Below are 22573 nucleotides of genomic sequence, written 5' to 3'. Positions count from 1 at the left end.
TGGGTGCTCAGTGTGCTCAGCACTTTGGTTTAGAGCATTATACTTTCAATCTGCAGAAAATATGTTATAGATAGGAAATCAAGTCATACACATGAAATTATATAGCTCTTAAGCTAGTAACTCTCACAATCAAATTTTTATACCTTTGTTTATATTATCCATGTGATCTTATTGATAATTCCCTCTCTTCATTTCTCCTACTGTACTGCTGCAGTCTACTTGGAATACTAGTCAACATTCAGAATCAACAACTGCTTTGATTTATTGTGGCACAATATACTGCTTTCCACTATCTTTCAAACTGAGTAGTCCACCATTAATAAGCCTCCCTTTACTGTTCCTTTTCTTATCTAACATGAAGTTTGTACTCTCCTGCCCCCCCCTTTCTTATTTTCCATATCCACATCATATGTTATCCCCTCCCCCCGCACTTTGGGTTCTCTGTTCTTCCCTCTTCTATTCCCTCACGCATCTTCATCTGTTATTTTTCTCCTGACTTATGAAACGTCACTAAATGGCACAATCAATCTTTCTTCTTCCCGTTGAACTTCTTTTTAAACCTTTAATGTTTCTGCCATATCAAAGCACATAACTTTCATTACTATTATCTTGCACAAAACATCTGTGCACCACTTTTATTCCTCATCACATACCTTTTTAGTAGTTTCCTTAAAACAAGGTCATTTAAGTATGAGCTTTAAGCATGTTTTTCCATTTTTACTCTGCAAATTATTTTTTATTTACAACTTATTAAATCTTTTCCAGATTCATATGTATATTATAATGTATCGTAAGCTTTTGTAAATTCTCTGTGTTAGTCTAGCTCTGTAATTTATTAATATGTCATTGCTTACTACACAGTGTGTAAGCCGAGTTTTAATATTTTTCCTACACCAGTGCTTAGATATGAGCCATGAGTTTATGTTACATATTTCTTTCAAGCTTTACAGTACAAATATATGTATAACATATAATTATTCTGGCACTAATGGATTCAATCATGCAATAAAAGAGCTCTGTTTATACAATTCACTAATTTTTACTTACTGCTTCTTTCATTTCGTCACAAACATGTACTAGAAGCATAAATCTTATTTGCAATATGTTGTAAAATCTCTGATCTTCTTGCTGTGGTTATCTTAATTTCTTTATATACTTAATGCCCTCACATTTTTTTTATAACAGAATGAGAAAAAACACATAAGAAAAGGTCTGACAAAAGTATTGTAATGGCTGATTGATAGCATTGATCAGAAGATAAACTCCATCACTCCCACTGCTTTTCCCATCTGTCCCCAGTCACGTGCTGTGTTTTCCCCAGTATATCTCACACTACAGCTTGTACTCTACTCCTGTCTCATAGTACACACTACCAATGCCACATCTTTTAAGTTAACAATAACTCTCTATGGTATCCATCTAAAATGGCAGGACGCACACTGCTGAGTCTAGAAATGTGAAGAAGGAATGAGTGAAGATCCGTTCTTGCTTATACTAAGTCTGAAATTGCCATTTCTTGGAATATTCCCTTTTCTCAGAGGTATGGAAATCTCAAAGCTGGTGCAAATAAATTTGGGGTGTGTGGGGTCCTTGCTCCTCACACTGGAGGGGGGGGGTGCATGTAGACTTGGTCTCCATGAAAATATCAGGCTTATAGGAGAAAAGCAGTGTTTGTTATTCAATCTTCAGTATTTTTATTTCTTTTCTTTGAGTCTTTTGGGACTCAGCATTGCAAGTTCCTTAATTTCATTTGGGAGCAGGTCTCTTTCATCTGTTATGAACAAGATATATAATAGAACCACTGCAGTGCAGTATAATTCCTTTTAATAATTAAAACAGATAGTATATACTACATGCATATGCCTTTTTTACAACACGGCACAGGTGCTGTTATGGGGTATCCTAAGAAAGCCTTGTTCATTCTTGCAAAGATAATCTTTGTTTAGTAATTTAATTATGTTTAGAGGTATGCATGATTTTGAAGTTAGCCTAAATAAATAAATAAATGCTTTATCAGAAATTGTTTTTTTTTTCCTGGACCAGATCTATGTGGCACGATATCACTACTGTACTTTTTATGAACACTTACCTTGAAACCTGTAGGTACACCCCCGACATAGAAGACAGTGTTGTCAGGGTGAAGGTCCAGTAAGGATTCAGATCCTTTTGCCTCAGCTTTCTGAATAAATTTTTCCTCAGCTGTACTACTCAGACTCGACACAGTTAAAAATATTTTGCCATATTTTCCAATTCTGTTGATAAAAATATGAAATGCATAACATTAAAAACACGTCTTGTTAGACTTCTTTTGTTGTGAATTTGATAAGCTAGTAACTAATTTTATTTTACTGGATATAGTTTGAGAACATCAGCATATCACTTCAGTAACTTAGGTGCATTTGTTACGGAAAGAATACAAACATTAATAAAATGCAGTTTGCTGTCAACCTTAGAAGAGGGCAGTGACATCAAGAACCACAAAGAGAAACTCGTGATCTGGGCAGCATATTGTCTTAGTAGCTATGATCTCTACCTCACAGTTCCACAGTCTGGGTTTATCACCATCTTCTAATCATTGTCTCTTTAGAGTCAGCATGTTCTTCATCTATTTATGTTTTTTTTTGCTGGGTATTCTGCTTTCTTCTCTCTCCACCAAAGCATGCCACTCAATAGGTTACTCTATCCTGTCTATAAATATTGTACCTTGGGTTGTGGCCTGGGTCATGTTTGAAAGGGATCTGAGACAGATCAATGTATTTAATTAAAAACTAAATTAATTAAAACAAATGAAAACACCTTTTTTATTACTGACCTTTCCAAGTGCTTTAATACTACTTGTTCTATCTCATAAGGCTACTTATTTCTGACTTTATGGATGTAAGTACTGAGCAATTTCTTAACATTTCTCTTAATATATCAGACTTTCTAACAGTGACACACTTAGAGAGTCGTTACAGAAAAGCTGTTTTGCAGTATTTTGAAATAAGTGAAAACACAAACAAGTGCCACTTAGGCCACTCTCTACTTACAACTGTGCTCAAAGGATTGCTAACACCTACCATAACATGTCACAAAACCACTGCAATGTTTAAACATTTACAATTTACTTTCTTACAGCTTATTTGGGATTTACCAGTGACAGTGGTGGGAAAATAAGATTGTTAGCGAAACGATGAAGGTAGAATGTCAGGAAGGCTATGAGAAAAGAAATTATATTTGATGTGGTACTGACTGAGGCTGAAAGACCCAGTGAAGCAGAACTAATGGAACGTCTGGTGAACAGTGAAAACACGTCATTGTGGTGTTAGAAGAAAATTGGCTAAATGGAAAAGGAAACAAGACAAATATACGTGACTTCAGGACAAAATACTTCTGGGAGCTGGAGCATAGGCCAAGAAACACACTGGGGGTGTACATTAAATGAGGCAGAAAAACTGTGCAAGTGTATAGGGAGCCCAATGTAGGTTAATAACAAGATAAGGCTAATATTAAGGGAAGAAAGAAAAGCCTGTAAGAAATGATGATGGAGTGGAGATGACTAGGAGGCAAGTAAAGTAAATCAGATAAGCAGAGGAAACTGCCAAAAACAGATACACAGTCTCATAAAAAAATGGTTGCATACAAGAAAGGAGGGCAGGGTGGGGAATGATGGTTCTAGATGAGATACTTAAGGGTGAAAAAGAAGCAGCCTAAATTACTGAATGGACATTTCTCAATCACAAATCTATGTTCCTGGACAACAAATAGAGAAGTGTACCACACTGGAAAAGTTTTTGTGTGGGCAGGTTAAAAAGGGAAGATCAATCATTTAATCAGTCAATAAGTCAATTAGTATTTTATATAAATTGTGCCTTATCAAAAATCTTTGGACACATAACAATAATAAAATAACAAACTTACTCAGCAAGAATTTCAATTGCAACTTTAAAGAAAGTAAGGTGAGCTGTAAACATAAAGTTACCAGCTTTTCCAAATATAATCATATATGCCCTTTTTAACTACATTAGGAAGTGTTGAAGTAAAACCCATTGCTACATTGAAACAGTATCTATTGTACAAGCATTTCTGATCTTAATGCCATCTGAGAGCTGACAGGTTCGTCTCTAATTTTGCCTCCCCCACTCACCTCTCTGTCCCCTCTTGCTTCCCTAAATATCACTCCCCAAAATTCATTATGGATTAGGTCCTATGGGGTACTACCAAAATTAGAAATACCAATTTTGTGGGTTGTCCACCAACATCCTTTGCCTTTGTAATTAAGTATTAAACATTCCTTCACTCAGACAATCTTGAATCCATGTGGCTTTAGCTTCATCACTAGTTCTGTGCCAGATATTTGATGTTTGAGGGATACCATAACTGCACCAGTACATAAGACTGGCCCCACCACAGACCTTTGGAACTTTAACACATAAGCCTCAGTAGTACTATATGAGAAGTTATGGAACACACCATACTTTACTTACAAACAATGAAATAAGTAATTTTCAGTCCAGTAACTCTACCTAGTTTGGGTTCATGAAACACAGACCTTGTGTTCTCAGCCTAACTGTCTGCTTTAAAAAAATTACTGAAACATAATAAAGGGTAAGACTGTTCATGTTGCCTATATAGACCTGACAAAGGCCTGTGACAAAATTCCCCATGCTAGACTTATCAACAATCTTACTTGACTAAACATTAACTCCAGCGTCACATAATGAAGAGGAGAGGGGTTGTCATAATAGGTAAGGTCTTTACCTGACATATACAATGTACAGGGTTTAATTCTGACCTCTGGTTATTTGCTATGACTTTAATAATCTGTGGAGTGATAAGCTGGCATTTATCTCAGGACCAATGAATTTATGAGTAGCAAATTGGCTCAGATTCAGAACACATAGGGAGGGCTGATTTTACCTCCTTCACAAAAAAAAAATCTCAATACCATATCAGGGGCCCTCCTCTTTAGCATGGACCATTCTGATGTGAAAGTAAAAATCAAAGGCATTTGGCTAACCAAATTTGCCGATGACTGTAACTTGGGCACTACTGTTAACTTCCCTGCTGATTCTCCGACACTCTAACAAGGGCTGAATCAAGCCAATATATGATGTACTGACCATGAGCACATACTCAGTGCTAAACAATATAGTGTAGCCTTTATATATATATATATATATGGGTCTACTTCAAAACATCTAAAACCCATAACATCTAATTTCATAACATTGAGACCATATCTAAAACCCAAAACATCTAAAACCCATAACATCGAATTTCATAACATTTAACACTACAAATTACATGAAAATAGCATTGCCTCCACATATAACACCACCAAACTACCAAATACAGTTTTTACTATATTTCTGCAGTAAAGCAAGCCCTCCAATAAATTAAATATACCAACTCCAAGATCGCACTGCAGTAGGAAAAAGTTAATTTCCTAACCCCACTGTATCAAGTCCCCCTGCTTTCAATGTTATAAAATTAGATGTTATGGGTTTTAGATGATTTGAAGGGGACGCATATATATAGAAGCTAATATGTTGACTAATCACTGGGTAGCTAATACACTTTAAAATCTTGTAGTCATTTTGACTGCATATCCCTTAAATACTTATGAGCTTATTAATCCAAAAATAGAGAACAATTAACATGACAAGGTTGTTTTTAACTTAGAATATATTGTGATCTTGACGGCATCATGTGGAGAGATAAGCAAGTCACAAGGTCTCCATTGACCACAGCCTTGTTGGTTTACCTTTGAATGCATGAAAATCATAAGGTCGAAAGTAAATTAATCGTAAGTACGTTTTCAAGTTCACAAAAAGTCGAATAGATACAGAGTGAACTGTACTATAGTCGAAATCCTATTACTTTCGTACAATACGTGTTCACACAAATAAATGCGATGTATGTTGCCTTCACGATAATAAAAACTGGAATGAGCAATTGTACTGCCTCTGTGTTGTTTCCCTAACTGCTGTTCTGGTACATTAACAGGTCTGAACCGTACAAAGTCATCATACAGGTGAGAAATATACCTTAACACTGTGTAAATGTGAAGTAATCCACCCCAGCAGTTTGTAAATTGCCGTTATTTGTGTGTTTGTTAGGAAGATGCGTGCAATGTGCAGTACAAGCCTGGTGTATTGAATGCTGTTTACAGTACGAGCACTACTCAAAAAGGGTGACAGCTGTTAGTTGTTGAAGGTTATCAGTATTACAAAGAGAAAGCAGTGCATGACAAGCAGTACTGGTGTTGTATTAGAAAGAACAGAGATAAATGTAAGGGCAGGCGTGTCACGGAAGTTGAATGTGAGGGCTTCAAACTACTGAAGAGTACAGAACACTGCTATGCCCCTGATGTGCTGAAGACAGAAGTGTTTAAGGTACGGGACGAGCTGAAGAGAAGGGCAGAGCACTCTAGAGAGGACTCCTGTAAGGTGGTCTCAGAGGTACTGGCCACCACTTCCTCTGATGTTGTCCACGGACTACCTAATACAACTGCCTTAAAGCAGAGCATTATGAGGCATAGGTATAACAAAAAGTCAGAGACATTCAAGAGGATGATGTCATTAAGGGACCGGAGCCCTGAAATGATTCCCATTAAGTCGGGAGCCTTTATAGTGCACCACAGTAGTGTTGATGAGGAGAATTCAGTCTACATTGTAGTAATAACCACCCCTGAGAACCTGAAAATGTTGTGCAATTCAGAGTACATTATGGCAGATTGCACATTCCCCATAAGTACAATGGAATGTCGCCAAATATACAGTATTCATTGTGCTCTTGACAGTGCAAACATCAAGAAGGTCTGCCCAGTGGTGTATGGCATATTGCCCAGCAAGACAGAGCAGTGTTACAACCTGTTCTGGAGCATATTGCTGCAATTGTGTGTGGATCACAATCTAAACCTGATGCCAAGCATGGTACTGACCGACTTTGAGAGGGCCCCATTAAATTGTATTAAGCAGCATCTCAATTGATCAGTGAAAGGTTGCTGGTTTCACCCTTGCCAAATAGTATGATGACAGATCCAGAAGCTGCATTTGGCAGCAACATTTGGCAGCAATATCAGCTTTGCTATGCTCTGTAAGGAGATCCCAGCTCTGGCCTTTGTGGCTCCAGAGGCTGTAGCTTCCACAGTCACAGAAACTGAGTCCAACATGCCTGAAAATGGCAATGCACTATGTACTTTCTTTAGGGAAAACTATATACTCGGCAGACCGAGGCGATATGGAATGAGAGGTCCCCAACATTTGAGACATCATACAATTTGATACATGCACCATGGGTTATCCACGTAGCCAAAATGCGGCGGAGGGATGGCAGAGGAGACTGAGAAGTATGACATGAAAGAAGCAACTGTATTTGCTGAATGTATTGCATGCCATTTAACTTGAACAAAACCATGTGGATGACAAGCGTGTATGGCATGAATTGTGTGTACCAGCATCACCACAGAGGAAGAGGCTAATGGACAAGGAAGCAGCCTTTGAAAGGCTGCTATGCAATAGGGCACATTCACTTCACAGGGCTTTGTACTCTTAGTTGCCAAGCATTGCTCATTTTGAACGAACAGGGAAGTGGAAGAATGTACTGCAAAATCCATCTCCTTTAACTATGCTTGGATATGGACATAACGTGCCTGAAGACATGGTAATTGTACACATGGAATGCATTCTATGTGATGATGTTATGGCATTGTTGTTATAATATGGATGTGTGCTGTTTGGAACTGAAGTTACATGTACTGCACTACAGGAATTACACTGTGATATGTCACGGACTGATCTATGCACTTTAATGCACGATAGGGAGTGTAATTACACACGGGTTCGAAAAAAACGAATTCTGAATTCCACTATGTCATTTTTGACATTTTGCTATGCATATATGTGATTTTTCAAACATACAAGTTGCATAAATGCATGTTCGCATAATACATTTTCAGTTATTCAAAGGTAAACCACCTAGTTACTGTTTTGCCATATGTTTTATACAGAACAAATCATATTCTAATCACCTTTTTGCAGACATCTCCAAGGAACATTGCCAGAGTCTAGCATGCCTCTTTATGCATATTTCCAATCCAAAACAAGTACTAATATCATTTACTGCAGTTTCTAATCTATAAGCTACACAAATTAACACTCTATCCAATGCCTTAACTGCTAAGCCCTTAAGGCAACCAGTACATAATCAAATTTCCTGGTCATTGGTGATTCTATAGTGAAGCTCACAGATGTCCCCATCTCCAGACTCTGTAAGGAGAGAGTCATAGTTAGCTGCCTTTCCAGGCCTAGTATCTGCTAAGCCACACAGACAATTAGGTCATTGAACCACAGGCACCAGTATGACTCTGCCATAGTCCATGTGGGTGTTAATGACCTGAGATGTACTTCTTTTGACTATGTGAAGCGATACGTGATGAAGCTCACTGATTATGTGTTTCAGGCAGGTATGAGCCTAGCACTGAGCAGCATACTACATTCTCCAAGGATGACCCCATGTTACCAACAGAAGATGATTGATTTTAACAACTGGCTTAGCTTCTGGTGTCAGTCCAGGGGGTACAATATTTGATGGCCTGGGAGGACATGGTTCACAGACCACACTGTTTTGCCACGGATGGTCTGCACTTATCCCTTTTAGTCTTTTGGATATTGGAAAAAACCTTTCCACCCCCATAGTGCCTTTTCTAGGCAATGCCACACTGATAAACCTCCAGACTTAACTGAACTTATGAAAGAATACCTGAAGGTGGTTCTTCTCAGTGATAGACATCTTAACAAGAAACTCCACTGGATAATAATATTGCACAGTAATAACTGGACACCCTTTTAAGGGCCTTTGGGTAGCTGATAAGTATTAGCTGGTGGTGGCAGAAATTACTACCGTATAGTCTGGGTAAAGGGGCACAGCTGGAGAATCTGTGTTAGCCTTTCCCAGGAATGTCTGTGAAGTTGTATAAATACTTATCTCAAAGTGTGTGTGGTGTGTCAGCTACCTGGGCAGGGACACATAGCACTGGTGGGACAGAGAGGGTACTGGAGGTTAGCTTGCCAGCTAGGCTGAGATCTGGACCCTATAGCTGTGCCAGTGGGGAATCTTATTGGGGACCTGAAGAGCAAGGGAGCAACCAGCCCCAGACTGACTGTGATCTCTGTGTGCACTTTAGGGAATTTGTACTTTACTGTGTGTATTTGTTATCCTTTCCCTTTACATGAGATGCCCTCCTTGGTGTTAGTGGTGAGGATTTAGGCTCCTTGCTTGCTGGGCCAGGGCACGGTCATCACACCAACCAATAAATGTGATGCCCCTCCACTGATAACAGTAATTAAGGAGCCTCAATACTCACAACTAGCATCAGTAGGGGGTGTACATTGTGAGGATGATAGGTTTCACACACAGTATTTCTAGATGCAGCTCTCTGCATCGAGTGCATTTTCCCTTAAGAGCACAATGAGACCACAGTCAGTCCAAGGCTGGTTTCTCCCTTCTTCTTCAAATCCCCAATAAAATTCTCCACTGGCACAGCTATACAGTTGAGATCTCAGCTGGGTGACCAAACCAAGACCTTCAGCACCCTCTGTGTCTAACCAGTGTTCGTGTCCCTACCCAAGTAGCTGACACACAAACTCTTTGAGGTTTGACTTATACAAACACACACAAACCTGGGAAAGGCTGGCACAGGTTTACTAGCTATGCCACCTTCTGCGCAGACTATAAGGTAGTTTTCTCTGCCACCAGTCACTCCTTATCAGCTACTTTAAGGCCCCTAACAAAGGGTGTCCAATCGTACTGTGTAATGTTACTGCTAATACAAATAATAGTTTAACCAAGAGCAAGGCTATTAGGAGTGGCCTACACAGTATCCTCAAATAAATATGCAAGTACTCTCAGAATTTATATATGTCTCACAAATATCAGCCACAATGAAAGTTTTAAATATATTTAATAATAAATAATAAAAGAACAAGAAAATAGTATATATTCACAATAACATCAGAGTTAAAAATCACAGAAAATATTTAAAACAACATTGCAGGACAGTCTCAAATAAATAAGTAAAGAAAAACATCTAAATTAATCTTTGCTATATTCCTGACTGTATCTAAAAGAATTACCGCACCCTAATAACTTACTTCAGGGCAACAAGGCAGATGTGGTGAGTGGATCTTGATGTTGTCAGGTCAAAGACAAACTACAGAATACCCAGTGTCTCTCAGAGAGTTCTTAAATTAATATCTCAAATATTACTGCTGGGATAGCTTGCAGAATTACATCATTTCTTGTCATTTGACTCTATCCCAGGTGAAAATCAACCACTGATGCATCTGGTAGCATTTAGCATCTACCCGTGCAAATACATAGACCTCAGATCTTTGGAAAATGGTGGAAGTCATAAAACAATAAAACACTTCCAAGACAATACAAAAAGCCTCTAGTTCTAGACATTGTGTCTGCTACTGCACTGAAGCTGAAAGATAACATCATTTTATTACGTGGCCCTAAAGTAATTTAATTTCAAATATTTTTCTGAAGTTCACCTCTTGTGTTTCAGTTTCCATTGTTAAAATATATACATCTAAACAGTTACACAGTGCAGATAAATTTCTATTTTATTCCAGTAGGGTACACTGTGGTTACATTTTTAAACAGCAGTTTGTAAAATATCTCTTCAGCACACATGTCTGTACAGACCATCTTATATGGCATACATTTCTAATACATTTGTAACACAAGCATAAGAATCATGCTGATATTCACAAATGACATACGATTATTTACAAAATTCCAGATAGCTGGGCTGGCAGTATCTTCTTTCATGACACCAACATCCTGGAACAGTTGGTCCATTCTCCTACCAGGGGTACAAAAATTCTTGACCTTGTACATAGGAACATGGAGAAGCCATGTTCCTCACCAAATTTAATGTACTCGTTTACCATATCTGACCATAAGGCAGCATTTTTTGAAATAAAAATTAAGACTGGAGACCCAGTGAAACCAAAACCCTTTAGGAACTACTCTAAAGCTAATCTCGCTCTATTAAAGGACACCTTGGCTAAATTCCAAGCACCCTCCAAACCCATTAAACACCATAGCATATGCTGGGTCTATATCATAATATCGAAGTATTACAAGTTCGAATCACTAAAGTTCAAACTTTAATGATCAAACTTTTAATACTTCATATGTCAAAAAAAAAAAAATTAAGCCCAAAATAAAACAAAACAAAAAAACGCTGTATGCAGGGGGCAAGCCCCACTGCACCCCCACACCCCCGCTACTTAAATATACCAACTCTGAGATTGCAGTACAGTACAGTAAAGGGAAATCTTCCCTTCCTGCACTCTATGGTGATCTCCATTATATGATTCGAGATTTTAAAATTTTGATCATTAAAGGTCGACCTTTAGTGATTCGAAGTTTTAAACCTCTGAACATATGATAGGAACCCCATATTCTGATATTTACAAAATCCCTGTACAGCCATATTGACATTTGTATAGAGAAAGCTATGCCCACTCATATTAAGAGTAAGACAAACCTACAAGGCAAACCACCCTGGTAAGAATCACAATATCAACTGGTTGTACAACGAATGCAAAAAAAATCTTGGCAAAGAATAAGAGGCACAAAGCCCAGCATACTAAAAACCTATCACCAATTTAATCACGCAGCTAAGAGGGTTAATTAATACTTCAATGGCTAAATTTGAAGAAAAAAATACCTTCTTAGGCAAAGGGCCACCACAAAGCTTTCTACAGCTATATCCATAACCTCAACGGAAATACCCAATGATGCATAGAACATATTGTAAATGGCACCGCCCACACTGAACTGGTGGCCATTACCAGTGTTTTAGCTGACAGGGTCAGCCCAAATTTCTCCCTCCACCCCTCCAATAGTGCAAAGGAAATACCACATGCTACAATCCCCCAAACCATTACTAGGGCACTTTCCTAGGCCACAAATGCTACATTGATGGACACTAATAACATCCCAGGATGCTTACTAAATTGCATGAAACATGACCTCTCTGGTCCACTTGAATCATAGGTTCATAGATTAGTACTAGGCTAACTGCCCTTGCAAGCCATTTTAAGCCTAGCCAATTATCCCTTGTCAGACTCAAACCCTGCACCTTGTGTTTGTAAGGTAAACACGTTAACCATTAGGCCACCCTCCCAACCCCTCACTTTTGAACTGGAGCCCACTGTTAGGTTTTGTGCCCAAAAAATAGAAGATGGCTACAGTCAGTTCTCTGCACAAAGGAGGTTCATCTGCCAATCTGGATAACTAGAGGTCAATAAGTCTGACCAGCCTCATAAAGGCATGGAAAGAATCATCATGGACATGATAAATGAGCACATATGAAATCTGCAAATGATGGACCCATCACAGTTTGGCTTTGTTAAAGGAAGGTTATGCCTATTAAATCTGGTGGACTTCTTTGAGAGGGTCACCAAAGCAATGGATGAGGGAGAGACTGTGCACACAGCTTGCTTCAACCTGGCCAAGGCTCTTGATGCAATACCCTACTAAGGCATTAGAGGCAAGCTCACTAAATTAGGTATAAACCCTTTCATCACTTGCTGGACAGCCAGCTGGCTCACTGATAGGACCCAGGAGATAAAAATAGGTGAGGCCACCTCCACTAAGATGCCAGTCACTAGCAGAGACCCAAGAGTTTGGTACTGGACCCGCTCCTTTTTGGCATATATTTTTCTATAATGGAGGCAAACACTGAAGGTTTATGGCTGACTAAGTTTACAGATAATTGCAATCTGGGGGTTATCAACACCTCTCCTGCAGCCACTAGCATTCTTCAAGAGTCCTAACACTGACCAACAAATGGTGCCAAAGTCATGGTCTTAAACTCAGTGCTAAGAAATGCATAATTTTACCCATTGAGAAGTCAACCATCCTGGTTAACTACCATGTTGATAACACATCCCTAAGAGTCGACCCAGTGATCAGGGATCTGGGTATGCATGTAGACAGTAGCCTTACCTTTGACCACCATGTGGCCACAGCTGTGAGGAAATCCTTATATGTTGCACAATGTATAAGTAAGGTTATCAAATTTAGGTCCCATGATGGCCATTATCACAGTGTACTCTGGTCTTATTAGACCAACAATGCTCCCTTTAGTATGCACCTGACCAGGCATATGCAGCAACTAGAGTGAAGTCAAAGGTTCCTTACAAAAGGAATACAAGATGTAACAAACCAGTCTTACACAGAGTGCCTTAAAGCCATTTCCCTCTACTCAGTCTCTTATAGATTGCTGAGAGATGATCTATGCCTCGCTTACAAGGCATCTGAAAATTCCACACTCATGAATCTCCTACATATTCATAAGTCAAACAGTGCTCCTCCTATGGAACAGGCTTCCCATCCATGTGAAGCTGAGTTTGTCTATTACCCAATTTAAGTTCATCCTAGATCAGTGGATGGGGAATAGGACATTTACACTGGGCCTGGCACCCATGTCCCTTATATTCAGAGGAAGCTTATAAATGCCCTGTCTGTTAATGCCGTGTCTGGATACAGGACACCATTATTCTTTCAGGAAAACTTGGTTAGGCTTAGAAAACCTCCCACCTAAATTGTTTGACTGGAAACAATCCATAAATCTATGAATCAATAATAAACATTGTAGCAAAAGTAGAAAAAATGTTGGCAATCAACTCTGAGGCTGAAATACATATCAAGGGAAGTATGCTCATTACATCAATACTTTTACATTTACACTTACTGAATATTCATAAGGGAGTACTGCTTCAAAGCAATTCAGATTGCTGCCTCACAACATTTTTTTCTCTGTTTTGTTCCTTGGATGGATGCCTTCTTTATATAGACTTTTCTTCCTCCCTCTCTACCTTCCTTCCTTCCTATGTTTATGTATGTTTTGGTCTACATTACAACGTCAAACTAAAACAAGTTTGAATGTTGTAATATCGAACCCTAAAGTTCCAAAGTTGAAAATAACGAAGCCATGGCACATCGATTTTTTTCCCAGGGAAAAAAATTGGTTGGCCGTTTTCGGGGCTTTGCTATTTCCTCCACTGTGGTGCGATCTCGGAGTTGGTATATTTAAGTAGGTAGGGGGGTGTGGGGGGCATGTTTAAGTTTACGTTTTTTTTTTTTTTTTGTCACGGAACAGTGATTTTTTTTTTCCTGGGAAAAAAAATCACTGTTCTGTGTTTTTGGTTTTGTTGGGTTTTGGACTTTAGGGGTCGATATTACAACAATCAAACTTTTGTTAGTTTGATGTTGTGATATAGACCCCCATGTTTTTACTGTCTATTCCTGTTTCTCCCATATCCCAAACCCATGGCACAAGTGAAATACCATTCCTCCAGTTTCCTGTTGGTGCGTGTTCTATGTGTGTGAGAGAGAAAGTGAATGTGAGCATTCTTTGAAAGAATGGCACCACTATCAGGATTAGGTCCTCTGTTGTGCCACACTGGCTGTTGGAAATGGGCTGAATTCCCCCTTGGCCTTGAAATTGATTAAGTAGGTAAACAGAATGAATAAATGAATTAATTAATGATTGAATGAATGAAGGAACAAATGACATTTATTATTCTGAATTACTTGATAAAATAATTTAAAACCTCATCTGATAAAAGGACTGAGACTGCACTCAAAGTAACATAATGAGCACTTGAGAACTAATCCAAACTGGCTATTTGGAATGAACTATCATTTCAAACAGCTGCATAATAATGTTCTTAAATTCTTTCCAAAATGCATTCATTCACCATGTGTAAAAAGTTATTACCTGAAAGTAATACTGACTTATTGATGCTGAAATTTTCTCCGGCATGTATTTCTAGTATTGTTTTGCAAGTTTTTTGTTCAAAGCTTGTTTTTTGTTGACTTATTGAATTGTTAGATTCAAAAAGTACATATACATTAAATATTTCCAGACAACCCTCTCCTCTTACCTCTAGACACAAACACTTGTGAGAGGTGCAAATACACAGCCAGACTGGAGGCTAAGCGCTCTCAACCCATGACTGTAACAGACAGTCAAGAGGAGAAGAGACACACTAGCATCACACCACCAGTCACACATGGATCTACAAACCAAGCACCGGCAGAACATACACATAAATACACAAAAACATATTCAGAGGCAATAGGTACCACTCTGAAAAAGAAACAGTGCCCTCCAAAGCAGACAAGCAAGCAACCTGCACCACCAAACACAAGCCTGAAAACACATAGTGTGCCTCATGACAGCCCCTAAGGCAAAACACCAAACCCAACATGATAGTAATAGGAGACTCTATAGTAAGGCAAACAGATGTTCCACTCACCAGGCTGAACAAGGAGAAGGTTACTGTCAGCTGCCTGTTGGGTGCTAGGATCCGCCACATAACACAGTCACTTAGGTCACTCCAGAACAAGTACAAGTATGTCACTGTCATTGTACATGTTGGTGTGAATGATCTAAGACGTACCTCCCTGGACTACACGAAAAGAGACATCGAGGAGCTCTCTGATCATGTAGCTCAAGCTGGTATAATCCTGACCTTGAGTAGCATACTACCTTCACCTAGAATGATACCACAATACAAAGACAAAATGATCAAGTTCAACAATTGGCTAAGCTTCTGGTGTCATTCTAAGGGGATCCAGTGTCTGTCTGCCTGGGATGACATGATAGACAAGCCTCGCTGTTTCACCAGAGATGGTTTGCACCTGTCACCCCTAGGCTTTCAAATACTGGCCAAGGCTCTTGCCGTCCCCATAGTGCCTTTTTTAGGCAAGGCTCAAAGGACAAACCAAACATCATAACCAGCACAGGTAAAAGAAAACTAAGGGTAATGCTACTCAACACCAGAAGTCTCAACCTCAAAATGCATGCACTCGAGGCACTCCTCAGTATGGAGAAAATCAATGTTTGTGCAGTGACGGAAACCTGGTTCAAGGCTCCAGAGAGCACCCCAGCACTACCAGGTTACAATTCATATCATACCTTCCAGCCTCAGTTACCGGATCGTAGTACAAAGGGCGGAGGTGTATTCATATTCATCAAGGATACCCACATCTCCAGGTTAGTGGTGCAGCATGATGCCCCAGAGATCATCCATGTGCAACTATCAGCAGGCAAAACCACATTTCAAGTCGTAGCCTGTTATTGATCACCCACCATGTCCCAAGATGCTCACTCAGCATTCCTTGAGGCATTGGAAAATGTAAAGGTCCTACCCAACACCATAATTTTGGGTGATTTCAACTACCCTGATATAGACTGGGTGAACTACCAAAGTTCTAACTCCTATGTCCAGTGGTTCATAGAATTTATAAATTCAAATGCCCTTGAACAACTGGTATGTTCTCCCACTAGAGGGGACAACATATTGGATTTAGTCATCACAAATATGGGCACCCATTGTACCACACCCATTATCACTCCCTCTCTGGTCAGATCAGACCACAAACTGATAACCCTAGACATCCTCACCCCTCCACCTCCCCCAGTCAAAGAAACCATTGTAAAAAACCTTTCCAAAGCAAACTTTAAACTACTTGCGTCAGAAGTGGAAAGCTTCACTATTCCCTTGCAGAAGGATAATGATATCCAGGATGCAGAATCCTACACCAAGGCACTTTATATACATCTTCAGGATTACATGGACCATGCTATCCCAAATAAAACCAAGACTCCTTCCTCAAGCAATAAGAAACCAGTCTGGTGGACCCCGGCCATAAGCAAACTATACAATAAAAGGAGGAGACTTATACAAAAAAAGGCATTTCAAGTAGAAAAATCATCCCTGATCAGCATTAGTAGGAAACTGAGGGCCCTCATCAAGTCAACTAAAGCCAGTTTCAAAAAGAAAGTTGCCAAGGATGCCAAGGATAACCATAAGGCCTTCTATGGTTACGTCAAAAACCTAAATGGCAATGCTCAGGTCTGTTCTGAACTAGTACAAAATGGAACAAAATACACTGACCCCACTGACATTGCCAACATCTTGGTTGACACGTTCAGTGCAAATCCCCCCCCCCCCACCACCACCTACAGGGCCTATTACTATTCCAGGGGATTGTGTAACTCCAATTATTACTGATACGTTGGTTAATAAGGCTCTATCTAAAGCTAAAAACACTGCCTCCATGGGACCAGATGGTGTCCTGGGCTGTGTCATACGCGAGCTCCAAAATGAATTAACCCCGCATCTGAATATCCTGTTCAGTCTCAGCCTCTTGACAGGATATGTGTCCATAGAATGGCGCACAGCAACGGTGGTTCCGCTGCACAAGGATGGGTCCACAACCGACCCTGGGAACTACCGATCAATAAGCCTGACCAGTCTGATCTGTAAGGCAATGAAGCGAATCATTATGAAACTCATAAATGGAGAGATTGGGAACACTCCAAACACTTGACCCCACACAGTTCGGCTTCGTCAAGGGCAGATCATGCCTCCTGAACCTGGTGGACTTCTTTGAGACAGTTACTCAGGCTATAGATAAGAGAAAAAAGGTACACACAGCTTACCTTGACCTTGCTAAAGCATTTGACACCATTCCCCATTCGGGTATTATTGATAAACTCACCAACCTGGGCATAAACCCTTACGTCACAAGATGGATCGCAAACTGGCTCTTAGACAGATCCCACAAAGTAAGAGTAGCAGGATCTATGTCCGAATCCAGACCAGTACCGAGCAGTGTGCCTCAGGGCTCTGTTCTGGGGCCCCTCCTGTTTGGCATATACTTCTCTGAAGTACAGGCAAACACTGAAGGGCTGTGGCTGACCAAGTTTGTGGACGACTGCAAACTGGGTGCTATAATAGAGTCCCTGGCTGACATGGATATCCTCCAGAAGGGCCTTAATGAGACTGATGCATGGTGTCAAAGCCATGGTCTCAAGCTAAATGCTAAAAAATGCATAGTAATCCCCTTTGGAAAAAACAGAGTACCCGCAAACTACCACATAGGAGGTAACCCCCTGAAATCTGAAGTAGTAATAAGGGATCTAGGGACCCAAGTAGATAGTCAGCTTTCCTTTGATAACCATGCTGCCAAAGTGGTTAGAAAATCCTTCTATGTGACCCATCTGATCACGAAAGGGTTCGCATCAAGATCTAAGGATGTAATGGTGCCCCTCTACTCTTCCCTCATCAGACCCATTATTGAGTACAATGCACTAATTAGTATGTACCTGGCTAGGCATCTCCAGCAGCTGGAGAGACCACAGAGGTACCTCACTAAGAGGATTACTGGCCTCAAACAGTTGCCCTATGCAGCACGATTAAAAAAACGAAGGCTTTTCTCTGTTGCATACTGCCTTCTCAGAGGTGATCTCTGTCTAACATACAGAGCCATGTCCAACCCAGAACTGTTGAACATGCTCCATCTTAGCAAAATCAAATCCACTCAAGCTACACGCTCTAGGGATATAAACCTCAGTACAACAATGAATAGAACATGCTGGAGGGATAGATTCCCTTCGCAAAGACTTCCTTTGCTATGGAACAAGGTCCCGATCTACATAAGACAGAGACCCTCACTATCACTCTTCAAGAGGAACCTTGACGAGTGGATGGGTAACAGAAAGTTCACACCAGGGATCATACCAGCAGCTCTACTAGATAGGGTTCAAGGGTACTAGCTTCTAGATCAAGGGCCTAGGGAACTAACCAAAGGGGCGGTGAATACCGCACAACATGGCTGGGCTAATATATGCCTTCAGACAGATAGCCCAGTACCTACCTATGAACCTATACCTGCCCCTTCCCTCTCATTGCTCCTCCCACTATGTAATACTTTAGCACCTTTGCAATACGTATGTATTAAGCCCTGGTGGTCTAGTGCATCCCCCTACTCCTGATCACTGTTATAATGTTGGCACTATTAAGACACGTTAAAGAGTCATCCATGGTTGTCTTCTGGTTGTTCCCACCCACCTCATCACTCCCATGAAGTATATACCATTAGGGCACTACACTTTATCCTTGGTGTTCAGTGGTTTCCCTTACTTATCTGATCCCATTGGTACCATTACGGCTATTAGAGTGTGTCTTGTGGTCCCTAAATTTCTATTATGCTTTTATGTGCCTTAGAGCACTTTATGGAGTATTACCTGGTGTCTAGTGTATCCCTACCACTCTCCAGTTCCATTAAGGCACATTAAAGTTGAATCTCTGATGTCTAGTGTAGCCGCCCTCCCAGTCCCCATAGTAATGTTTGTGCCATTACCGCACTTTAAGGTTGAATTCCTGGTGTCTAGTCCACACTTACATGGTTATACTACAACAATGACACCACTCTTCCACCCAACAAAACATCTTATGGTGGGTCAGACATTCTCCAGGAACACAAACCATTTCCACATACCTGAGCATACAATTCTTGTTCTCCCATGAGGTGTGAGATTAAACCTCTTCATTCCTCCCTCTCTTCATTTAGCTTATCCAGCACCCTGGGCAGCTAGTCAGAACCAGGTTGTGTGAATCATAATCAGGGATTCATTCCTCTATACAAAAGAAATGATGCATGATCTGGCTTTGTTCTGCTTTTGAATGTGTATAAGGGTCTTGAAGAAAAGTATCAGGATGGAGGGTTCCTTTGCCTCACCTACAGTGATAATGATTAAACAGATTCTAATAATGATGAGGCCTGATAAAATGATGTTTAGGAGGGCGAAGATCAAGAATCTGGCATAAATAAAATGTCAATTGACGTGCCAGCTAAAAAGGTTGCTATGCAGGGCTTCATTAACAGTAGTCTGCCACAAACAGATTAAGAGATGAAGGCCTAACAGTAAAGTTAAATGGCAGAGCCATCGATGGTTAATCTAGTGCATGGTGCCAGTCTCCAAAGTACTGCCCCATACTTTCAGCTTTTCAACAGCAAAAATAAACAAACAAACACACAAACAAATAAATAAAAACAAAAAAGGCCTTTGGCTTACTATAGAAAGCTGACTGATGCACTGGCTTCCACAGTAGCAAATACATGCCCCGAGCACATACAAAAAAACTTTAGCATATTGTAGAAGGCCAAATGGATTCTCATGGATATTACACATACCCCTTAGCTCTTCAAATGAAGAGTAAAATAAAAAAAAAAGAACTTGAATTGCTAAAGTGCCTTTCTGTACCAGCATTTCAGTACTCTCTATGAAGAGACTCAGGAATACTGCAGGAAATCTTGATTGTGCCCCTCCTAACACATTGCACTTGAGTTTTTGCCCCCTTTGCTCCATCTGTGCTATGTTACTGTTAAATGTCAATTGTCTTGCAAAAAACACTTAGTTGAATCTACGGAGAAGGAGCAAGGAGTATAGGGCTACGGGTTAGACTTACCCGGGATTTGTTTTATATCATAAGCAGCAGTCTCAGTAGATATACCAAAGGAAGCGATGGCGCATTCCCTGGTGCTGAGATTAAGCTCATGATTAACACACCATACATTTGTATGGTCTGGCTCTTGCTGGAGAATCAGGAGTATCAGAGTGGGATTCGATAACTCTGCCTCCAGTATGCCATCGTCAGCAAACTCGGTTAGCCATAGTTCCTTTTCATTGGCTTTTGTGTCAGAGATACCAAACAGCAGCGGCCCGAGACAGAGTCCCAGGGGATACCACTGGTGACTTATTTCTGTATAGAGCAAATACTGCTGAACCTAAAAGGCATTCAGTCTATCAGATATCCAATTATCTATCCACTGGGCTAATTGGCTAATTGGAGAGTTTGTCTATGATCTGAGCACACGGGACAGTATCAAAGGCCTTGAAAGGTCGAGATAACCAGTGTGGACCCTTAAACATGGGCTCATGTATTTCACTACACAATTTTGAAAGTAAGCTTAACATACATGTACAAGACATTTTTGAAACAGAATATAGCATTCAGACTCCTTGGACTTGGACTTGCACTTGTATTATCTCTAAGATAACTGTCATGACTCTACAGCACAACATATATATAATTGCCTCTATTACCTTTCCAGTCTGATAAGGCTGAAGTGAGTTGGCCAAGTACTGACAGGTCTGCTGTTGAGTGGAACTTCAACTTCACCGCTTCCAAGGTTGTAGACATAGACAAGGTTGTCTTTTTTAATAGCGAGACCAATATAGTCAGTTGTTGCCTGAAAAACAGATATGTTACAAAACATTTAAAAATCATACCAAGTTTACATAAAATGGTGGAAACAGTTTTCTGATCTTGGGAATTAATAATATAGAGCTTAAATATTACAGTTCACTGTTAACATTAAGTAGATTGTATGAAGTAATACACTCCTTTTGTGGTCAATATTCATTTTTATTTTATTTATTTATACAGTGTTGTTTATGAGAAAGTATGGAGGTACTGCCAGTCATATGACACATATATGAAGAAAGGAAAATATACACAAAAATATGAGAATGATATACAAGAAAGAGTTTGAAAAAATATATTTAGATACATGCCGCCATAGTAAAAGAAAAGCAGTCCTGAATAATCATTTCACTGGAATATATAAGATTATATTTAATAGTACATAAGAAAAGGATAACATAGTAAGGACAAAAGTTGAGCAGCTACTTGTAGGAAAATCGCAGGATGCGCAGTTGTACAGAACATTAGATTTAGACAGATACAATGCAATGGAAGACATTCCAAACATTGTTCTATATGTTAAGAAAAGAACTTTGGGTATAGCAAAAATTAAAACTTTAAGACTGTATAGACTCCAAGATGGCTGCACATGCATAAATAACTACGAAGCTCTTGTTGATTAGTCTGAGATTAATCTTTAAATGCTGATATTTGTGCCATTATTTTTATATTCCTCCTAGGAAACACTGTAATAACTGGATTTTTGTTTCTTATATTAAGATTATAGCTTACACATATCTCAATATATCCAGAGGAAGGATAAAGACTTACAAGCTCTTGAATGTTGTCACCTGACAAAAATACTCAGCAGACAAACTCCAAAAGCCATAAATGGAAAAGTAATGTTTCTGAATTTGTGATTTTCTTCCTAGTGGTCTTCCTTTCATTTGTCTTACACAAGGCTTTACTACTATTCTTATTGTTCTGGGCACATTTCTGCTAGATTCAACTGAAATTAAAAGTGAAATGTTGGCAGTCTATAGACCGTAAAAACATACAGAAACATAGAAAGGAAGGTGGGAAGGAAGGTAGGGAGGGAGGAAATACAGTTTCTATAAAGAGGGCATCCATCCAAGGACAAAACAGAGAAAAAATGTTGTGAGGTAGCAGTGCTGTCTTATGAATATTCAGTAAGTGTAGATGTAAAAGTATTGATGTAATGCACATACTTCCCGTGATACATATTTCAGCCTCAGAGTTGATTGACAAAATCGATTTCTTCTTTTGCTACAATGTTTATTACAGATTCATAGATGCAGGGGGGAGGTTCTAAGCCTAGCCAAGTTTTCCTGAAAGAATAATGATGTCCTGTATCCAAACAGGAAATTAACAGCCAGGCATTTTATAAACTTCCTCTGTCCTTGAGGTACATGGTTTCCAGTCCCAGTGTAAACTTCCTGTTCCCATCTACTGATCTAAGTTGTGCTTAAATTGGGTAATAG

At 39.7% G+C, this 22573-nt stretch overlaps 1 protein-coding gene across 1 annotated transcript in view; it reads right to left on the bottom strand.

The window, feature by feature from the left end:
* Positions 1 to 22573, bottom strand: part of LAMA4 (laminin subunit alpha 4) — a 1355623-nt gene that overhangs the window by 409115 nt on the left and 923935 nt on the right. Inside the window, exons 22-23 of the mRNA XM_044061904.1 lie at positions 20972 to 21117; positions 2090 to 2252 (exon numbers count right to left, since the gene is read on the bottom strand). Of these exons, the coding sequence (XP_043917839.1) occupies positions 2090 to 2252; positions 20972 to 21117 (309 nt within the window). The remainder of the gene's footprint in view (positions 1 to 2089; positions 2253 to 20971; positions 21118 to 22573) is intronic.

The sequence above is a fragment of the Protopterus annectens genome, chromosome 2.part0 (assembly GCF_019279795.1).
Source record: "Protopterus annectens isolate FY-2018-M chromosome 2.part0, PAN1.0, whole genome shotgun sequence".
In the NCBI taxonomy this organism is placed as follows: Eukaryota; Metazoa; Chordata; order Ceratodontiformes; family Protopteridae; genus Protopterus; species Protopterus annectens.
This window is presented reverse-complemented; position numbering and strand designations above follow the sequence as displayed.